Source organism: Choloepus didactylus, chromosome 3 (genome assembly GCF_015220235.1).
Source record: "Choloepus didactylus isolate mChoDid1 chromosome 3, mChoDid1.pri, whole genome shotgun sequence".
Classification (NCBI taxonomy): Eukaryota; Metazoa; Chordata; class Mammalia; order Pilosa; family Megalonychidae; genus Choloepus; species Choloepus didactylus.
The window spans coordinates 53278666-53296847 of record NC_051309.1 but is presented as its reverse complement, the minus strand read 5'-3'; the positions used below and the strand labels follow the sequence as shown (position 1 = coordinate 53296847).

Genomic DNA, 18182 nt, shown 5'->3' with positions numbered 1-18182 from the left:
TTGTACTGCATATCCAGGGTGAGAATCACATGCAGAAGAGCTGAGAAAATCTGAACAGTTAAACACAGGCTACTCTAAATATCCAGAATAAGTTGGACCAAGCATCAAAGAAGAGCCTTAACACAAAGCCAATAAACAATAAAACCTTAGAGAAGAGGGAGAAACTGACCTCCAGAGTTAACACATCAAAATAACCAGATGCTCAAACATCAGCAAAAAATGAGAATCCCTAATAATAAACAGGAAGAATGACTCAGTCAAATGAACAAATTAAAACTTTAGAGGAGACACAGAATTTGGAACAACTAATCAAAGAAGCTCAAACAAATATCCTAAATCAATTCAAGGAGATGAAGGAAAATATGGATAAAAATATACTAATGGTGGATATAGAGCTAAAGGATACTAAGAAGAAAATGTGTGAGCAGAAAGAAGGATTCCAAAGCTTAAAAAGAAACATAACATTAATTATGAGGATGAGAATGGAGATTAAAAATATACTGGAGGCATACAACAGATTTGAACAGCAGAAGAAAGAATCAGTGAACTAAACAACAGAAAAATCAGACTCATACAGTCAGAAGAACAGATAAAGAATAGAAAAAATTGAACAGTGTCTCCAGGACTTGAGTGACAGCATGAAGCATACAAACGTACATATCATGGGTGTCCCAGAATAGAAGAGAAGGGAAAGGGGGCAGAAAGAATATTTGAGGAAATAATGGCCAAATATTTCCAAGCTCTTATGAAAGACATAAACATACCTGTCCAAGAAGTGCAACATACTCCAAACAGAATACATCCTAATAGACCTACTTTGAGACACATACTAATCAGAATGTCAAATGTCAAAGAAAAAGAAAGAATTCTCAAGGCAGTAATAGAAAAATGATACATCAGATACAAGGGAGCCTCAATAAGACTAAGTCCTGATTTCTCATTACAAACCATGAAGAAGAGAAGGCAGTGGTATGATATATTTAAGGTACTGAAAGAGTAAAACTGCCAGTCAAAAATTCTTTATCTGGCTGTGCTGGTTTGAAGCTTTTATGTACCCCAGAAACAGCTATGTTCTTTTAATCCATTCCTGGGGGTATAGATCACTTGTGGGTTGGACATTTTGATTAGGTTGTTTCAATTGAGATGTGACCTACTCAATTGAAGGTGGGTCTTAATCCTTTACTGGAGTCCTTTATGAGGATAAAAGACAGAAAAAGCCCAGAGAGTTCAGAGGGAGAAAAACACTTAGCAAGCTTGGAGAGAGAAGCCTTGGAGATGCTAAGAGAGGATCCAGAAGCTCAGAGGAAAGGTCACTGGAATCAGAAGCTGAAAGCAATGGAAACCAGGAGCGAAGGACAAGCAGATGCCGGCCACATGACTTCCCATGTAACAGAGGTGTCCCAGATGCCAACAGCCTTTCTTCAGAGTCCAGGTATCATCCTGTTGATGCCCTAATTGGGACCTTTCACAGCCTAAGAATGGTAATGGTAAGTTAATAAATCCCCGTTGTAAAAGCCAATTCATTTCTAGTATATTGCATTACAGCAGCTTTAGCAAACTGAAACACTGGCAAAACTGTCCTTCAAAAATGAAGGAGAGTTTAAAATAAATAGAAACTGAAAAGGTTCATCAACAAAAGATCTACCCTACAAGAATTGCTAAAGGAAGTTCTTCAAGTTGAAGGAACAGATGGGAGGAGAGTAGTTTGTGGTAGTGGGAATAAGTGAAAATCTTCAGTAAAGATAACTAAAAGGGTAAATGCAAAACCCAATAGTACTGTATCCTCAATAATATGTCCTTATAATTCTACTCCTTAATCTGTATAAGAATCAGAATACAATTGAACAAGAAAAAATCATTTCCTGATAATGGACACACAAAATATAAAAAGTAATGTGGGACAGAAACAACGTAAAAGGGTAAATGGAGCACTGTGGGAGCAGAGAATGTGTATGCTATTGAAGGTAAGTTGATATATTTTCAAATTAGTAAGTTATAAATAGTGGTTATATAATATAAACACCAGGGTAACCAAAAAGAAAGTATTTTAAAAGTATACAGAAACAGAAGTGAGAAAGGGATCAGTTAGATACATCAAAAAGGTCAATTACATAGAAATGAAGCATGGTATAAAGGAAAAGAGAGAGAGAAAAAAATGTGACACATAAAAACCAAAGGACAAAATGGCTGAAGTAAGAACTGCCTTTAAAGTATAACACTGAATAGTTAATCGATTAAACTCCTCAATCAAAAGACACAGATTGGCAGACTGGATTTAAAAAAACCATGATCCAACTATATGTTGTTTACAAAAGACTCATCTTGGACCCAAAGACAAAAATAGGTTGAAAGTGAAAAGATCAAAAAAGATAAGCCATACAAAGAGCAACCAAAAAAGAGCTGAGGTAGCTTTATTAATATGAGACAAAATAGACCTTTAAGTCAAAAACTGTTACAAAAGACAAAGAAGGACACTATATATTAATAAAAGGGTCAATCCACCAAGAAGAAATAACAATCATAAATATTTATACATCTAACCATGGTGCCCCAAGATAAATGAGGCAAACACTTGGCAAAACTGAAGGAAGAAACAGATGTCTCTACAAAAAACAACTGGAGACTTCAATACACCACTCTCATCAATAGATAAAGCATCTAGACAGAGGATCAATAAAGAAACAGAGAAGTTACATTTAGTTCATTTACAGAATTTAGACATTACAGAACAACGTACCCCAAAAGAGTATGATATACATTCTTTTCAATGCTCATGGCTCATTCTCCAGGATTAGACCTCATGGTGGGTCACAAAACAAGTCTCAATAAATTTTGAAAGATTAAAATTATACAAAGCCTCTTCTCTGACCACAATGGAATGAAGCTGGAAATCAGTAACAGGCAGAAAACTGGAAAATCAACAAATACATGGAGGTTGAATAACACACTCTTAAACAATCACTGGGTCAAAGAAGAAATTACAAATTGAATTAGTATATATGGTGAGATGAATGAAAATGAAAACACAGCATATCAAAACTTATGGATGCAATAAAGGCAGTGTTGAGAGGGAAATTCATCGCCCTAAATGCTTACACTGAAAAAGATGAAATCAAAGACCTAATTGCATACTTGGATTAACTAAAAAAAAAGAAAAGCAAACAAAACCAAAGCAAGCATAAGTAAAGAAATAAAGGTTAGCGCAGAAATAAATAAAACAGAGAAGAAAAAACAATAGAGAGCATTAACAAAACCAAAAGTTGGTTCTTTGAAAAATTCAATAAAATTGACAAACCCTTTGTTAGATTAACAGGAAAAAAAAAAAAAAAACAGACAAGATGCAAATAAATAAAATCAGAAATGAGAGGCAGGGACATTACTTCTGACCGCACAGAAATAAAAAGGATTATAAAAGTATATATGAACAATTATATGCCAATGAATTAGACAACCTAGATGAAACAGACAAGTTCCAGAGACAAAAAACCTACACTGACTCTAGCAGAAATAGAAGTTCTCAACAGACCAATCACAAGAGACTCAATCAGTCATCAAAAGTTTCCCTAAAAAGGAAAGTCCAGGACCAAACGACTTCACAGGTCAATTCTACCAAACATTTCAAGAAGTAATATCAATTGTGCTCAAACTTCCAAAAAATTGAACAGGCAGGAACACTACCTAATTCGTTCTACTTAATTCGTTCTATGGGGTGAAGATCACCCTAATACCAAAGCAAGATAAAGATACCACAAGAAAAAACAGTACAGACCAATTTCTCTTATGAATATAGATGAAAAAATCCTCAACAAAATACTAGCAAATCGAATTCTACAGCACATTAAAAGAATTACAGAACATGATCAAATGGGATCTATCCCAGGTATGAAAGGGTTGTTCAACATAAGAAAATCAATTAATGTAATATACCACATTAATGAAATGAAGGGGAAAAACCATATGGCCATCTCTACTAATGCATAAAAAGCATTTGACAAAATCCAATATCCCTTCTTGAAACAAACACTCAGTAAAACAGGAATAGAAGGAAACTTCTACAACACAATAATGGGCAGATATGAAAAACCCACTGCTAACATCATATTCAATGGTGAAAGATTGAATGTTTTCCCTCTAAGATCTGGAACAAGACAAGGATACCCACTGTTACCACTGTTATTCTGCATTGTACTGGAAGTTCTAGCCAGAACATTTAGGCAAGAAAAAGAAATAAAAGGCATCCATTGGAAAGGAAAAAGTAAAACTTTCACTGTTTGCAGATGACATGATCCTACATATAGAAAGTCTCAAAAAATCTACAACAAAGCTACTAGAGCTAATAAACAAATTAAGCAAAGTGGCAGGGTACAAGAGCAACATGCAAAAATCAGCAATGTTTCCATACACTAGTAATAACAATCTGAGGAGGAAATCAAGAAAAAGAAATCCATTTCCAATAGCAACTAAAAGAATCAAATATCTAGGAATAAGTTTAACCAAGGAGGTAAAGGACTTACACACAGAAAACTACAAAACTATTCCTAAAAGAAATCAAAGAAAATCTAAATAAATGGAAGGACATTCCATGCTCATGGATTGGAAGACTGAATATTTTCAAGATGTCAATTCTACCCAAAATGATTTACAGATTCAACACAATCCCAGTCAAAATTCCAACACGCTACTTTGCAAAAATGGAAAAGCCAATTATCAAATTTACTTGGAAGAGTAAGGGGCGCTGAATAGCCAAAACCATTTTGAAAAAGAAGAAGTTGGAAGACTCACACTTCCTGACTTTAAAACTTATTACAAAGCTACAGCAGTCAAAACAGCATGATACTAACACAAGGATAGATAGATATAAGGACCAATGGACTTGAATTAATAGTTTAGAAATAGACCCTCACATCTATGGCCAATTGATTTTTAGCAAGGCTGCCAAGTCCAGTCAACTGGGAAAGAATAATCTTTTCCACAAATGGTGCTGTAACAAGTGAATACCAATGTGCGAAAGAATGAAGGAGGACCCCTATCTCACGCCACATACAAAAATTAACTCAAAATGGATCAATGACCTTAATATAAGAACTAGGACTATAAAACTCCTAGAAGAAAATATAGGGAAGTTTGTTCAGGATACTGTGTTAGGCAATGGCTTCTTAGACTTTACCCAAAGCACAAGTTACAAAAGAAAAATTAGATAAATGGGACCTCATCAAAATTAAAAACTTTTAAGCATTAAAGGACTTTATCATGAAAGTGAAAAGACAACCTACACAATGGGAGAAAATTTTTGGAAACCACATATCCAAAAAGGGTTTAATACACAGATTATATAAAGAAATCCTCCAACTCAACAATAAAAAGACAGCCCAGTTTTAAAATGAGCAAAAGACTCGAATAGACATTTCTCCAAAGAGGATATAGAAATGGCTAAAAATCACATGAAAAGATGCTCAACATCATTAGCCTAATGGGAAATGCAAATCAAAATCACAATGAGATACTATTTCACACCATTAGCCACTAGAATGGCTGCTACTTTAAAAAAAAACAGAAAATTACAAGTGTTGGAGAGGATGTGGAGAAATAGGAACATTCATTCATTGCTGGTGGGAATGTAAAATAATGCAGCTGCCGTGGAAGAAAGTTTGGCAGTTCCTCAGAAAGCTAAACAGAACTACCATATGACCCAGCAATCCACTTCTAGGTATACACCCAACAGAACTTAAAGCAGGGACTCGAACATAGGGATGCATCAATGTTCATAGCGGCTTTATTCACAATTTCCAAAAGAAGGAAGCAACTCAAATGTCCTTCAACCAATGAATGGATAAACAAAATGTGGTATATACATACAATGGAATATTATTCAGCATTAAAAAGGAATGAAGTCCTGACACACAGAGCAACATGGATGAACCTTGAGGACATTAGGTTGAGTGAAATAAGCCAGACTCAAAAGGATAAATACTGTATGATCTCACTAATATGAACTAATTAAAATAAGCAAACTCATAGAGTTAGAATCTACAATGTAGGTTACCAGGAGATAGAATGAAGGTAGAGAATGTGAAGCAGATGCTTAATTTGTGCAGAATTTCTAATTAGATTGACTGCAAATGTTTGGAAATGGATAGAGGTGATGGTAGCACATTATTGTGAATATAATTAACAGGCTGAGCTGTGTGTGAATGTGGTTTGAAAGGGGGAGTTTAGGTCACATATGTCACTAGAAGGAAAGGTAGAGGATAAAACATGGGACTGGATAACACAGTGAACCCTGTTGTGGACAATGACTGTGATTAATAGTACGAATATAAGAATGTTCTTACATGAACTAGAACAAATGTATGTCACTATTACAAGTTGTTAATAAAAAGGTGGTATATGGGGGGAAAATTCACCTAATGCAAACTATGGACTATAGTTAACTGTAAAGTTTTAATATTCTTTCATCAGTTGTAACAAGGGTACCAGACCAATGCTAAGTGTCAACAAGAGGGCATTACATGGGGTAAGGGATTTTTCTTTTTGGAGTAATGAAAATATTCTAAATTTGATTGTGGTGATGAAAGCACAACTCTGTGATTATACTGAGAGCCACTGGTTGGACACTTTGGATGGATTGTATGAAGTCTGAATATATCTGAGTAAAACTGCTTTAAAATTTTCACTTACTACTAAGAAAAAAAAAAAGAATGAAGTTCTGATTCATGCAACAACACAGGTGAATCTTGAACACATCATGTTGAATGAAATAAACCAGACACAAAAGGGCAAATATTTTATGATCTCACTGATACAAAATTATTAGAATAAGCAAACTCATAGAGTCAAAATCCATGTGGGGGGTAGAGAATGGTAAATCAATGCTTAAATTGTTCAGAATTTCTACTTGTGTTGATTGTACAGTTTTGATAATGGATGGTGGTGATAGTAGCACAACAATGTGAATGTTATGAACTGCACTGAATTATATATGTGAATGTGGTTAAAATAAGAAATTTTAGATCACATATATCTTACTAGAATAGGAATTAAAAGAAAGAACATAGGACTGTACAACACAATGGATCCTATTGTAAATGATGGACCATAATCATTTACATGAATTATAACAAATGTACCACAGAAATGCAAGGTGTTAATAATAGGGTGGTATATGGAAACTGTGTATATTATGAATGATATTTCTGTAAATGTACAACTTCTCTAACAAAAAAACTTATTACTAAAAGAATCATAGAAAATGAAATGCATGGAAATGATAAACACTATATTCAGACAGTATAAGGGGAGAAGAATGAAATCACAAAGGGATATATAGGGATCTTTAGCATATTCATAAAGTGGTCTGACAATTCTAAACTAATTGTGAATGGTATTACACCTCTACTATACAAGGAAGGCAAGGTTCAAGAGCACAGCCCCTTTTGAGAGCTCCTCTTTTCCGTCCATGAGCTTAGTCAGAAAATGCACCATCCAACCCTAACCATCTATCTCAAATGAATACCCACTGAACTACAACAGGAATCCTGTAAAAGAGAATGGCTGGATTAAAATAACACAAGTGAAAAAACAACTCAAATTGTACCATACAAGCACAGGTTGAGAGAAGGATAAGTTGTACTAACTTTGCACAGGAGGGCCACTCTTTATTTCAACAGCTCAATGTGCATGTCCTACTATAAATGGTCTGGGCAGTTCATCTTCATATAAGAAGGATTATTCAGTTTTGTGATTATCATAAAAAGGGAGTGGACCATCAACAGAGATTTCACAGCTCAATGGTTATCTTCATCAACCTATCCTTTTTCATATAACTATACTTCTGTAATTAATTATTGATTTCATCACTCCAAACCCTATTATTCCCTCATTCTTCCCATGTCAGTAAATACCACTACCATCCATCCAGTTGCTCAAACCAAAAACCTAATAGTCATTCTTGATTCCTTCTTTTCCTTAACATCTGCTTCATCAGCAAAGCCTATCAATTTGCTTTTAAAATATATCCTGGATCTATCCACTTCTTTCCATCTCCAGTGTCACCATACCCACCCAACCAACCATTTTCTTTCTCCTGGACAACTGAAAAAGCCTCATAACTTATCTCCCTGCTTTCACTCTTTTCTCCCTACAATTCATTCTTCACAGAGCAGCCAAAGATGTCTATCAGGTTTCTTCACTCTCTACTTAAAATACTCCAATGGCTTCCAATGCAAGTAAAATAAAATGAGAACTCCTTATTGTGTTCTACAAGGCACTTTGTGATGTGGCCCTCACCAGCCTCTCCAACTTCATTTCTACCATTTCCCCTTGCTCACCAAGCTTCAGCATTCTCTAACCACCCAGATTCAGTTACTCCCTACTCCGTAATCTTATTTCCTTCAAAGCATCCCTATGTAAAGTGAAGGGATTTATTTATTTGTTCATCTGAATGCTGCCTCATTCCTGTACTAGAATGTAAACTCTACGAGGGCAAGCATCTCATCCAACTTGTATATCTCCGTATCTGTGGCACTAGGCACATATGCAACATTTAATAAAAATTTATCAAATGAATGAATGATAAATGACAGAACAGGTATAGAATACAAATCAAATTAGTCCTTCTGAAAAAGAATCCCTGGATGACATTAGATATCCTCCATTTTAGCCAAAACTGTAACTCTAACTTCATTTTTAAATGCATCAAACTTTTAATCAGGGAAGATGGACTTGCATTGCAATGACTTACTCTCTTGCTCCTGCCCAACTAACTAGAAGAGAAAGGGACAATAAAATATTTTAAATTGTAGACAGCAAGAGGGGAAAGAAGGAGACATGAAAACTTTCACAATGCCCTAATACATAAACAACCCATAATCTGTAAAATCAAGAATTGTCCGTAATATTTTTCTTAAATCTAAGAATCTCACATTGTTCTCTTCAGTAATACTATAAAGGAGTATAGACAACCCTATAACAAAATAGTTCCTCATTACATCATTCATATTTGTTAACTCATAAATGACAAAAATAATTTCATGTGGCAAAATGATGAGCAGTTAGCCTCTAATAGATGGGTCTATGCTATCTGAATAATGCAACTTCATAAAATAATTCCACTATATTATCAGCCTGTGATCTAAAGTTTAAGAAGATGAAATCCAGGGCCCTGAAGCTATCAGATTCAGGTATAGAAAAGAATCAGAATGGCAGAGTACATAGGCACACACATACTATCATATAAAATACTATTTCAAAATTTTACTTACCCCTTTGCCCAATTTCCTCTCATAGATTTTATACCGCAGTCCTAGTCCCAGCAATCCCACACCAACAAGCAGCCACAAAACTAAACAGAAAGAAATAATTGTTTAAAAGAGACTGTTTGATTTTTTAAAAATCACTTTTATGATTGTATTGAGTCTATTCACAAATAGGGAAAATGTCTAATCCTTGCAAAGGGGAAATGTTCAGTCCTTGGGTTAATTTTCATGTGTGACATGCATACCTAACCCATACATAAAAATGTTCCAAGGACCATAAGCTTCAAGTTTAAAAAAAAATCATAAAATAGAGAAGAACAAATCTCTATGAGCAGGAAATAGCAAGAAAAATCTCCTACAGAATCAAGCCCCCAAGATTTCAGATACTGGAACTTTCAAAATCAGAATATAAAATATGGTTAATATGTTTTAAAAAATAAAAGAGGGTATTAAAAAATATGACTAAGGTACATGAGACTATAATAAATAATTAGGAAAAATTTTGAGGAAATAAACTTCTAGAAATTAAAAATATAATTACAATAATTAAAATTATAAACAGATTAGACAAAGCTGAACAGATAATTAGTGAACTGAAAGATAAATCTGAGGAAATTATACAGGGTACAGTGTAAAAAACAAAGAGGTCAAAAATATAAAAATGGTTAACAGACATAAGGAAGAGAATAAAAAGCTCCACCATATATATATTTGGAGTCCAAAAGGAGAGAAGAAAAAGAAGGGGGAAGAGGCAATATTTGAAAAAAATAACAGCTGAAAAATTTCCAGAATTGACAAAAGACATCACTCTTCAGATTCAGGAAGCCAAAAGACTCTCACATAGGATGGAAAAAAGAATCCACATCCAGATATATCATAGTGAAACTTCAGAACATCAAAACAAGGAGAAAATCTTAAAAGTGGTCAGAGAGAAAAGGCAGATTATCTTCAAAGAAGCAGTGATTACACTGACAGCTGACTTCTCAAGAGCAAAAGTGGAAGCTAGAGACAGGGTATAGTATCTTCCATGTTCTGAGAGAAAACTAACTAATGACTAAAGAATAGGAATTGAGGGTACAACTTTCAAAGTAGATCAAGGAGTATGGGGGAGAGAGATAAGAAAAACAAAACAAAACAAAACCTGGTCAACATAAAAAAAAAAAAAAAGTAAGAAGAATAAAGAGGAAAAAGATATCTAGAGAAAGTAGAAAAAGTAAAACCATGATAGAAATAAATTGTAATATTTTTCAGTAATCACAATAAAAATAGATTGAACACTCAAATTGAAAGACAAGGATTGTCAGAATTAAAAACAAACAAAAACTGCCAGAAGCTGATTTCAAAGTATATCTAAAACATAAGAATACAAGAAAAAAACATTTTCTCCTGAATTTAAATATAATGTTTTCAAATTATGATGACATACGTATGAACTTTTTATACAATGTTCTTACTGACTTGTGACATTTCTTTTAGATATACATCGACAATTGGAATAGCTAGCAGTAAATACCTGAAACTATCAAACTACAACCCACAACCCATGAATCTTGAAGATGACTATATAAAAATGTAGCTTATGAGGGGTGACAACGTGATTGGGAAAGACATATGGACCACACTCCCCTTTGTCTAGTTTATGGATGGATGAGTAGAAAAATGAGGGAAGGAAAAAAAAAAAAAAAGCACCCAGTGTTCTTTTTTACTTTAATTGTTCTTTTTCACTTTAATTTTTATTCTTATTTTTGTGTGTGTGGTAATGAAAATGTCAAAAATTAATTTTGGTGATGAATGCACAACTATATAATGGTACTGTATACAATTGAATGTATGCTTTGTTTTGAATGACTGCATGGTATGTTAATATATCTCAATAAAAATGAATTTTAAAAAAAAGAAATACATTGAAAATTTATTTAGCTTTTTAAACTGTTTTCTCTTTATACCATAATGCACTATCTTCACATTGTAGACAGTTAATATTTTTTTAATTTAATCCAGTCCATTTGAAATAAGTCAGACCTTGAATAAAAAACTAATTTCATGTTTGATCTTCTAGTACATCCATAATCCAAACATTAACCCATTCAATCCACAGAAAATGAGAAGTGGAATGAATTGTCCCAAATATTAGAATAAAGCATTTTGGAAATTTTACCTGTTAATCATCTTTAGAAGTGAAACAAAACTGTTAGAAGTGAAACAAAACTAATACAGAAGTATTTATGGGCATGCCAGTTTGGCTATATTATGTCCCCCAGAAGAGCCATGATCTTGTAATCTAGTCTTATTTGGGCAGAAACTTTTGATTGAGTGTTTCCATGGAGATGTGATCCACTCAAACTGTGGGCGAGAACTCTGATTATATTATTTACATGGAGGTGAGGCCCCGCCCATTCAGGGTGGGTCTTGATTAGTTCACTGAACTACTTAAGAGAGCTCAAGAGCCAACACAGATGCTGACGCTAAGATGTGGACAGAAGGACGTTTGGAGATGCTAAGCTAAGAGATGAAGCCCAGAGTTTGTCCTGCAGAAGCTAAGAGAGGACTCCCAGATGCTTAAAGAGAAAGCCACTGGAATCAGAAGCTGAAAGCTACGCAACCTGGGATCAAAGGATCAGCAGACTCCAGCCACTTGCCTTCCCAGCTAACAGAGGTGTTCCAACGCCATCGGCTGTCCTTCAGTGAAGGTATCACCACCTTGTTGATACCTCAGTTTGGGCACTTTTATGGCCTTAGGACTGTAAATTTGTAACCAAATAAACCCCCTTTATAAAAACCGATCCATTTCTAGTATTCTGCATAGTGGCAGCATTAGCAAACCAGAACAATGGGTGAAATACTTCATGAGGTATTTCATGAAATATGATGTCATGAAATATGACATCAGGAATTTGCTTTATAATACTTCCACAGGAAAAAATTAGGGAAGATAGCTGTTAACAACATGGGTCAAATGTTGATAAATTGTTGAAGCTGGGTGAAGGGTACATTTAGGCTTATTACCATTCTTTCATATATTTGAAAATTTATACAATAAAATGCTTTTAAAAAAGAAAGCAAAACTATACTTACGAAGTTTCATATATTTTTCACTCTTTCTGAAAAGAACTTTAGAACTGTTCTTTGTTTGAAGAAGAAATTCAAGGCTTTTCTTAGGACCAATTAGCATATTCAGCCCAATAAGTAGCATCACTGCCCCTGTTAGAAGAGAAAGAAAGAAAGGAAAAAGGAGAAAGAGAGAACACATTTCTCTTGAAACTTCTTCTTTGACCCATGTATTATTTAGAAGTGTGTTGTCTCCAAATATTTGGGGATTTTTCCAGCTGTCTTTCTGTCATTGGTTTCTAGTTTGATTCCATTGTGGTCTAGAGCACTTTGCATGATTTCTATTTTTAAAATTTGCTGAAATATGTTTTATGGTCCAGAATGCGGTCTATTTTGGTAAAGGTGTATTTCTCAATTGTTGAAGCATTCCATAAATGCCAATCAGATCTAATTGATTGATGTTCAGTTTAGTTCAACTACATCCTTACTGATTTTCTGCCTGTTAGATTGTCAATTACTGACAAAAAGAAGAAAGAAATATATTTTCATCCCAAAATTCTTCAAATAGTAAATTCCAGGAGCTGAGATTTCATTTAAATAAACATAACCTGAAAACTCAATTATTAAGTTAATTTCAGTCCCTAAGCTATTACTCTAGTAGTAATTTTGAAAATTAGGGTGATCATAAGAAGTCAACCAGGATTCTAGGTATCATGCTATAAATGACGGAAACCCAGCCTTTTCCTGATGAGGGATTTCTTTTAATTTCCTTAGTGCTTCCTAGCTGTTAGGTTGCTGATAGTGTAAGCCACTGACCATGGAGGAAATGACTGATGATTGGACAGGGGAGGATGGAGCACGAGAGCAAGGAGCCTTCTGAACTGGCTTCAGAACTCAGTCTCCTCCACCTAAGAGACCATGTATGTATCAAGGTCAAGAGCACACCAGAGCCTTTGCAGATCCTATAGATGGCAGTGTTTGTGGCTGTATTTCTGGCCTGGGATACAGGGAATCTAGGCACAGGGTCCTCACAGCGGATGCATGCCAGAATGCATACTGCACCAATAAAGCTGAGCTAAACTAGGACACATTACAATGCAGCTTATAAAGTCTACATACTTCTAAAATGGTACATAATAAGAATGGAAACAGGTATGATTGAAAGTATGTAAGTTAGAAAATGGTAAGTAAGGGTAAAGCATAGTGGAGGGCTAGCAAAAAAAAATTGTCTGATTTCCAGGAAATAGCAGGAGAAGCCTAGAAAATAAATTTATAGCTAATTTCTGATATAAAAGCTATTGTGAACATTACAAATGTTCCCTGTTTTTTGTGGACTTATCAGTATAATGGCAATGCTTACTAAACAAATTCTCAGTTGCATGAAGCTGTAACGAAGCATTGCTTCTGCAACCTCATAAGCAGTGAAAAGGAACTCAAAAAACTCATCGTTTATAACATTCTGAAGAAACAACTTATGCATAGAATGGAATATTTATGGGCTCTTACTTTCATTTGTTTTCTCCACATGGTAGACCCCTAAGCAAGCTGGAGTGAGAAAAAAAGCAGGGCACTGGACAGGAAGAGAGAGCAGGACAGAGCACACACTCCTGAAAGAAACCAGAAGAAATACAAAGTCCGCAAGGGCAAGATTATACCAGAGGAAATTCAGCAATGTATTTCTCTAATTAACTGAAAGCTTGGGTAATTATCAAACATATAAAACCCTCAGAAGTTGCTGATAAAATATTTCATGCAATTTTAAAATGAATCTTCCAATTCAGCCTCTTCTGAGAGTTGTCTAGAGCATGGGGCCTAAAAGTTTACATGAAAATGCACAGAGTGTTGGATACATCCAAAGACATAAGAAGTAGCCTACAATTCTCCTTCACAGCACTAACCCAAATTGTAATTTTATAAGTATTTGTCCAATTTTATGTATGGTGTTTCCCACACTAGACTAGAGCTCCAGGAAGGGACAGTATGTGTCTTGAATCTCCAGCACCTGGAATTGTGCTTGCACATAGTAGATTGTTAATGAATAAATAAGCAAATGGAAAAATCAATGTGCAAACAAACAAGAAGTGGATCCTACTATTAGTACGTTCTGTCTCCTCATTCACAGAGTCTATTCTGGAAACATTTGACATATATTACTTAAACTAAAATATAGATAACATTGTGTTGGTCTGGTATATGTCAATAACTTTAATACTGCCAGAAAATAATTTTTAAAATATTAAACTGGGCTAAGTTCATGAAATTTTAAATATGATACACTACCTCACCCCCTACACAAACATTAACTCAAAATGGACGAATGATCTCAATATAAAAGAAAGTACCATAAAACTCCTAGAAGATAATGTAGGAAAACATCTTCAAGACCTTGTATTAGGCGGCCACTTCCTAGACTTTACACCCAAAGCACAAGCAACAAAAGAAAAAATAGATAAATGGGAACTCCTCAAGCTTAGAAGTTTCTGCACCTCAAAGGAATTTCTCAAAAAGGTAAAGAAGCAGCCAACTCAATGGGAAAAAATTTTTGGAAACCATGTATCTGACAAAAGACTGATATCTTGCATACATAAAGAAATCCTACAACTCAATGACAATAGTACAGACAGCCCAATTATAAAATGGGCAAAAGATATGAAAAGACAGTTCTCTGAAGAGGAAATACAAATGGCCAAGAAACACATGAAAAAATGTTCAGCTTCACTAGCTATTAGAGAGATGCAAATTAAGACCACAATGAGATACCATCTAACACCGGTTAGAATGGCTGCCATTAAACAAACAGGAAACTACAAATGCTGGAGGGGATGTGGAGAAATTGGAACTCTTATTCATTGTTGGTGGGACTGTATAATGGTTCAGCCACTCTGGAAGTCAGTCTGGCAGTTCCTAAGAAAACTAGATATAGAGTTACCATTCGATCCAGCAATTGCACTTCTCGGTATATACCCGGAAGATCGGAAAGCAGTGACATGAACAGATATCTGCACGCCAATGTTCATAGCAGCATTATTCACAATTGCCAAGAGATGGAAACAACCCAAATGTCCTTCAACAGATGAGTGGATAAATAAAATGTGGTATATACACACGATGGAATACTACGCGGCAGTAACAAGGAACGATCTCGTGAAACATATGACAACATGGATGAACCTTGAAGACATAATGCTGAGCGAAATAAGCCAGGCACAAAAAGAGAAATATTATATGCTACCACTAATGTGAACTTTGAAAAATGTAAAACAAATGGTTTATAATGTAGAATGTAGGGGAACTAGCAATAGAGAGCAATTAAGGAAGGGGGAACAATAATCCAAGAAGAACAGATAAGCTATTTAACGTTCTGGGGATGCCCAGGAATGACTATGGTCTGTTAATTTCTGATGGATATAGTAGGAACAAGTTCACTGAAATGTTGCTATATTAGGTAACTTTCTTGGGGTAAAGTAGGAACATGTTGGAAGTTAAGCAGTTATCTTAGGTTAGTTGTCTTTTTCTTACTCCCTTGTTATGGTCTGTTTGAAATGTTCTTTTATTGTATGTTTGTTTTCTTTTTAACTTTTTTTTCATACAGTTGATTTAAAAAAGAAGGGAAAGTTAAAAAAAAAAAAAGAAAAACAAGGAAAAAAAGATGTAGTGCCCCCTTGAGGAGCCTGTGGAGAATGCAGGGGTATTGGCCTACCCCACCTCGATGGTTGCTAACATGACCACAGACATAGGGGACTGGTGGTTTGATGGGTTGAGCCCTCTACCATAGGTTTTACCCTTGGGAAGACGGTTGCTGCAAAGGAGAGGCTAGGCCTCCCTATGATTGTGCCTAAGAGCCTCCTCCCGAATGCCTCTTTGTTGCTCAGATGTGGCCCTCTCTCTCTGGCTAAGCCAACTTGAAAGGTGAAATCACTGCCCTCCCCACTACGTGGGATCAGACACCCAGGGGAGTGAATCTCCCTGGCAACGTAGAATATGACTCCCGGGGAGGAATGTAGACCTGGCATCGTGGGACGGAGAACATCTTCTTGACCAAAAGGGGGATGTGAAAGGAAATGAAATAAGCTTCAGTGGCAGAGAGATTCCAAAAGGAGCCGAGAGGTCACTCTGGTGGGCACTCTTACGCACACTTTAGACAACCCTTTTTAGGTTCTAAAGAATTGGGGTAGCTGGTGGTGGATACCTGAAACTATCAAACTACAACCCAGAACCCATGAATCTCGAAGACAGTTGTATAAAAATGTAGCTTATGAGGGGTGACAATGGGATTGGGAAAGCCGTAAGGACCACACTCCACTTTGTCTAGTTTATGGATGGATGAGTAGAAAAATAGGGGAAGGAAACAAACAAACAAACAGACAGACAAAGGTACCCAGTGTTCTTTTTTACTTCAATTGCTCTTTTTCACTCTAATTATTATTCTTGTTATTTTTGTGTGTGTGCTAATGAAGGTGTCAGGGATTGATTTAGGTGATGAATGTACAACTATGTAATGGTACTGTGAACAATCGAAAGTACGATTTGTTTTGTATGACTGCGTGGTATGTGAATATCTCTCAATAAAATGAAGATTAAAAAAAATTAAAATAAAATAAATATGATACATAAGTTCATTTCCACTAAAATAGAAAATGTATTTATTCTGTGATTTAGGAATTTATCATTTACACTAAGATACATATATGCAAAATATATTTCATTGGTAAAAATATGATAAATAAAAATCACAGATAAAATTCAGGGGAACAAAAACTCACAATCTCTCTATATTTATGAGCCTAACACTGAAGTAGCAATATGAGCATCTTGATCATACCTTTTCCCAACTTATCATAATACAAGTGTTAACAGTACTTTTCTCATACTTTAATATGGATTAGAATTTTTTCACAACTAATTCACTAAAAAGGCCTATGCAGTAATAATTATTACTGAAACTCACTGATGAGTTAAAAAATTTGTTTTTAAGTAATAATTTAGACATTCTTCAAGGTTTTTTTAATCAAGAAAGTCTGTTTTCCTAAAAGAGGCACAACCATCCTATTTATTTCCACCAGTCATGTAAAGTGCTAAATCTTGGTCAGTCCTGAAGTATATTTTGAGAATTACTTTAATCTAGGCATTTCAAATGTACTCACCCAGAAGCATATCAGATCTTTCTCTAGCATAGACACCTCCTGGGACAAACTTGAAAGCTGTGCACCATGCACAGAAAAACACTTCTAGAAGATAAAATATCATGGCAATGGTCATGGTCTTCCCAGGGTTTGTCCCTGAGCTGATTAGATGTCCAAGCACTTGAGGCCATATGGATGTCGTGAAGATGGCAAGTACACAGCCGCAAAGAGCAGCTGCCCACGTGGGCAGGTAAAGGAGACCCACAGCCGAAGCCACCCCTGTTTGTAAGAAAGAGAAGAAAAAAGAAATCAGGCAGCAAACAGCAATAGTTGCTTCCATTTAAAAAAAGAAGAAATAAGCACAATAGGATTATAGGATGACCTATTTATAGCCGTTTAGAAAGTCCCAGAAGGGACTTTAGGGGTAAACTGGTCCAATCTCTTGACAGATAAGAAAACTGAAGTCTTAAGAGGTTAAAATGATTTGCTCGAGGTCCCAGAGCTAGTTTCTGACACAAACAGAGGTGGAGTGCAGGACTAGTAAATCTCAGTCTGACGCTATTTTTTCAGGAAAGGCAGAGGGAGAGAAGGCAGTAATTTTGGATTATTTGTGTTAAGATCTTAACACCAGTAAAAACAAATTATCTGTAATTATCAAAAATACATCCATTAAATTTAACTACCCAGATCCAAGACTTCAGAAAACATGGAAAATCAGTGTAGTTTGCAGACATTTTTGTTAAGGAGCTTTCTAAAG

General features: G+C 35.2%; 1 protein-coding gene across 1 annotated transcript in view; it reads right to left on the bottom strand.

Annotated features, from left to right (window-relative positions):
- Nucleotides 1-18182, bottom strand: part of CWH43 (cell wall biogenesis 43 C-terminal homolog) — a 107799-nt gene that overhangs the window by 49882 nt on the left and 39735 nt on the right. Inside the window, exons 7-9 of the mRNA XM_037828936.1 lie at nucleotides 17447-17704; nucleotides 12330-12455; nucleotides 9261-9340 (exon numbers count right to left, since the gene is read on the bottom strand). Coding sequence (XP_037684864.1) covers nucleotides 9261-9340; nucleotides 12330-12455; nucleotides 17447-17704 — 464 coding nt within the window. The remainder of the gene's footprint in view (nucleotides 1-9260; nucleotides 9341-12329; nucleotides 12456-17446; nucleotides 17705-18182) is intronic.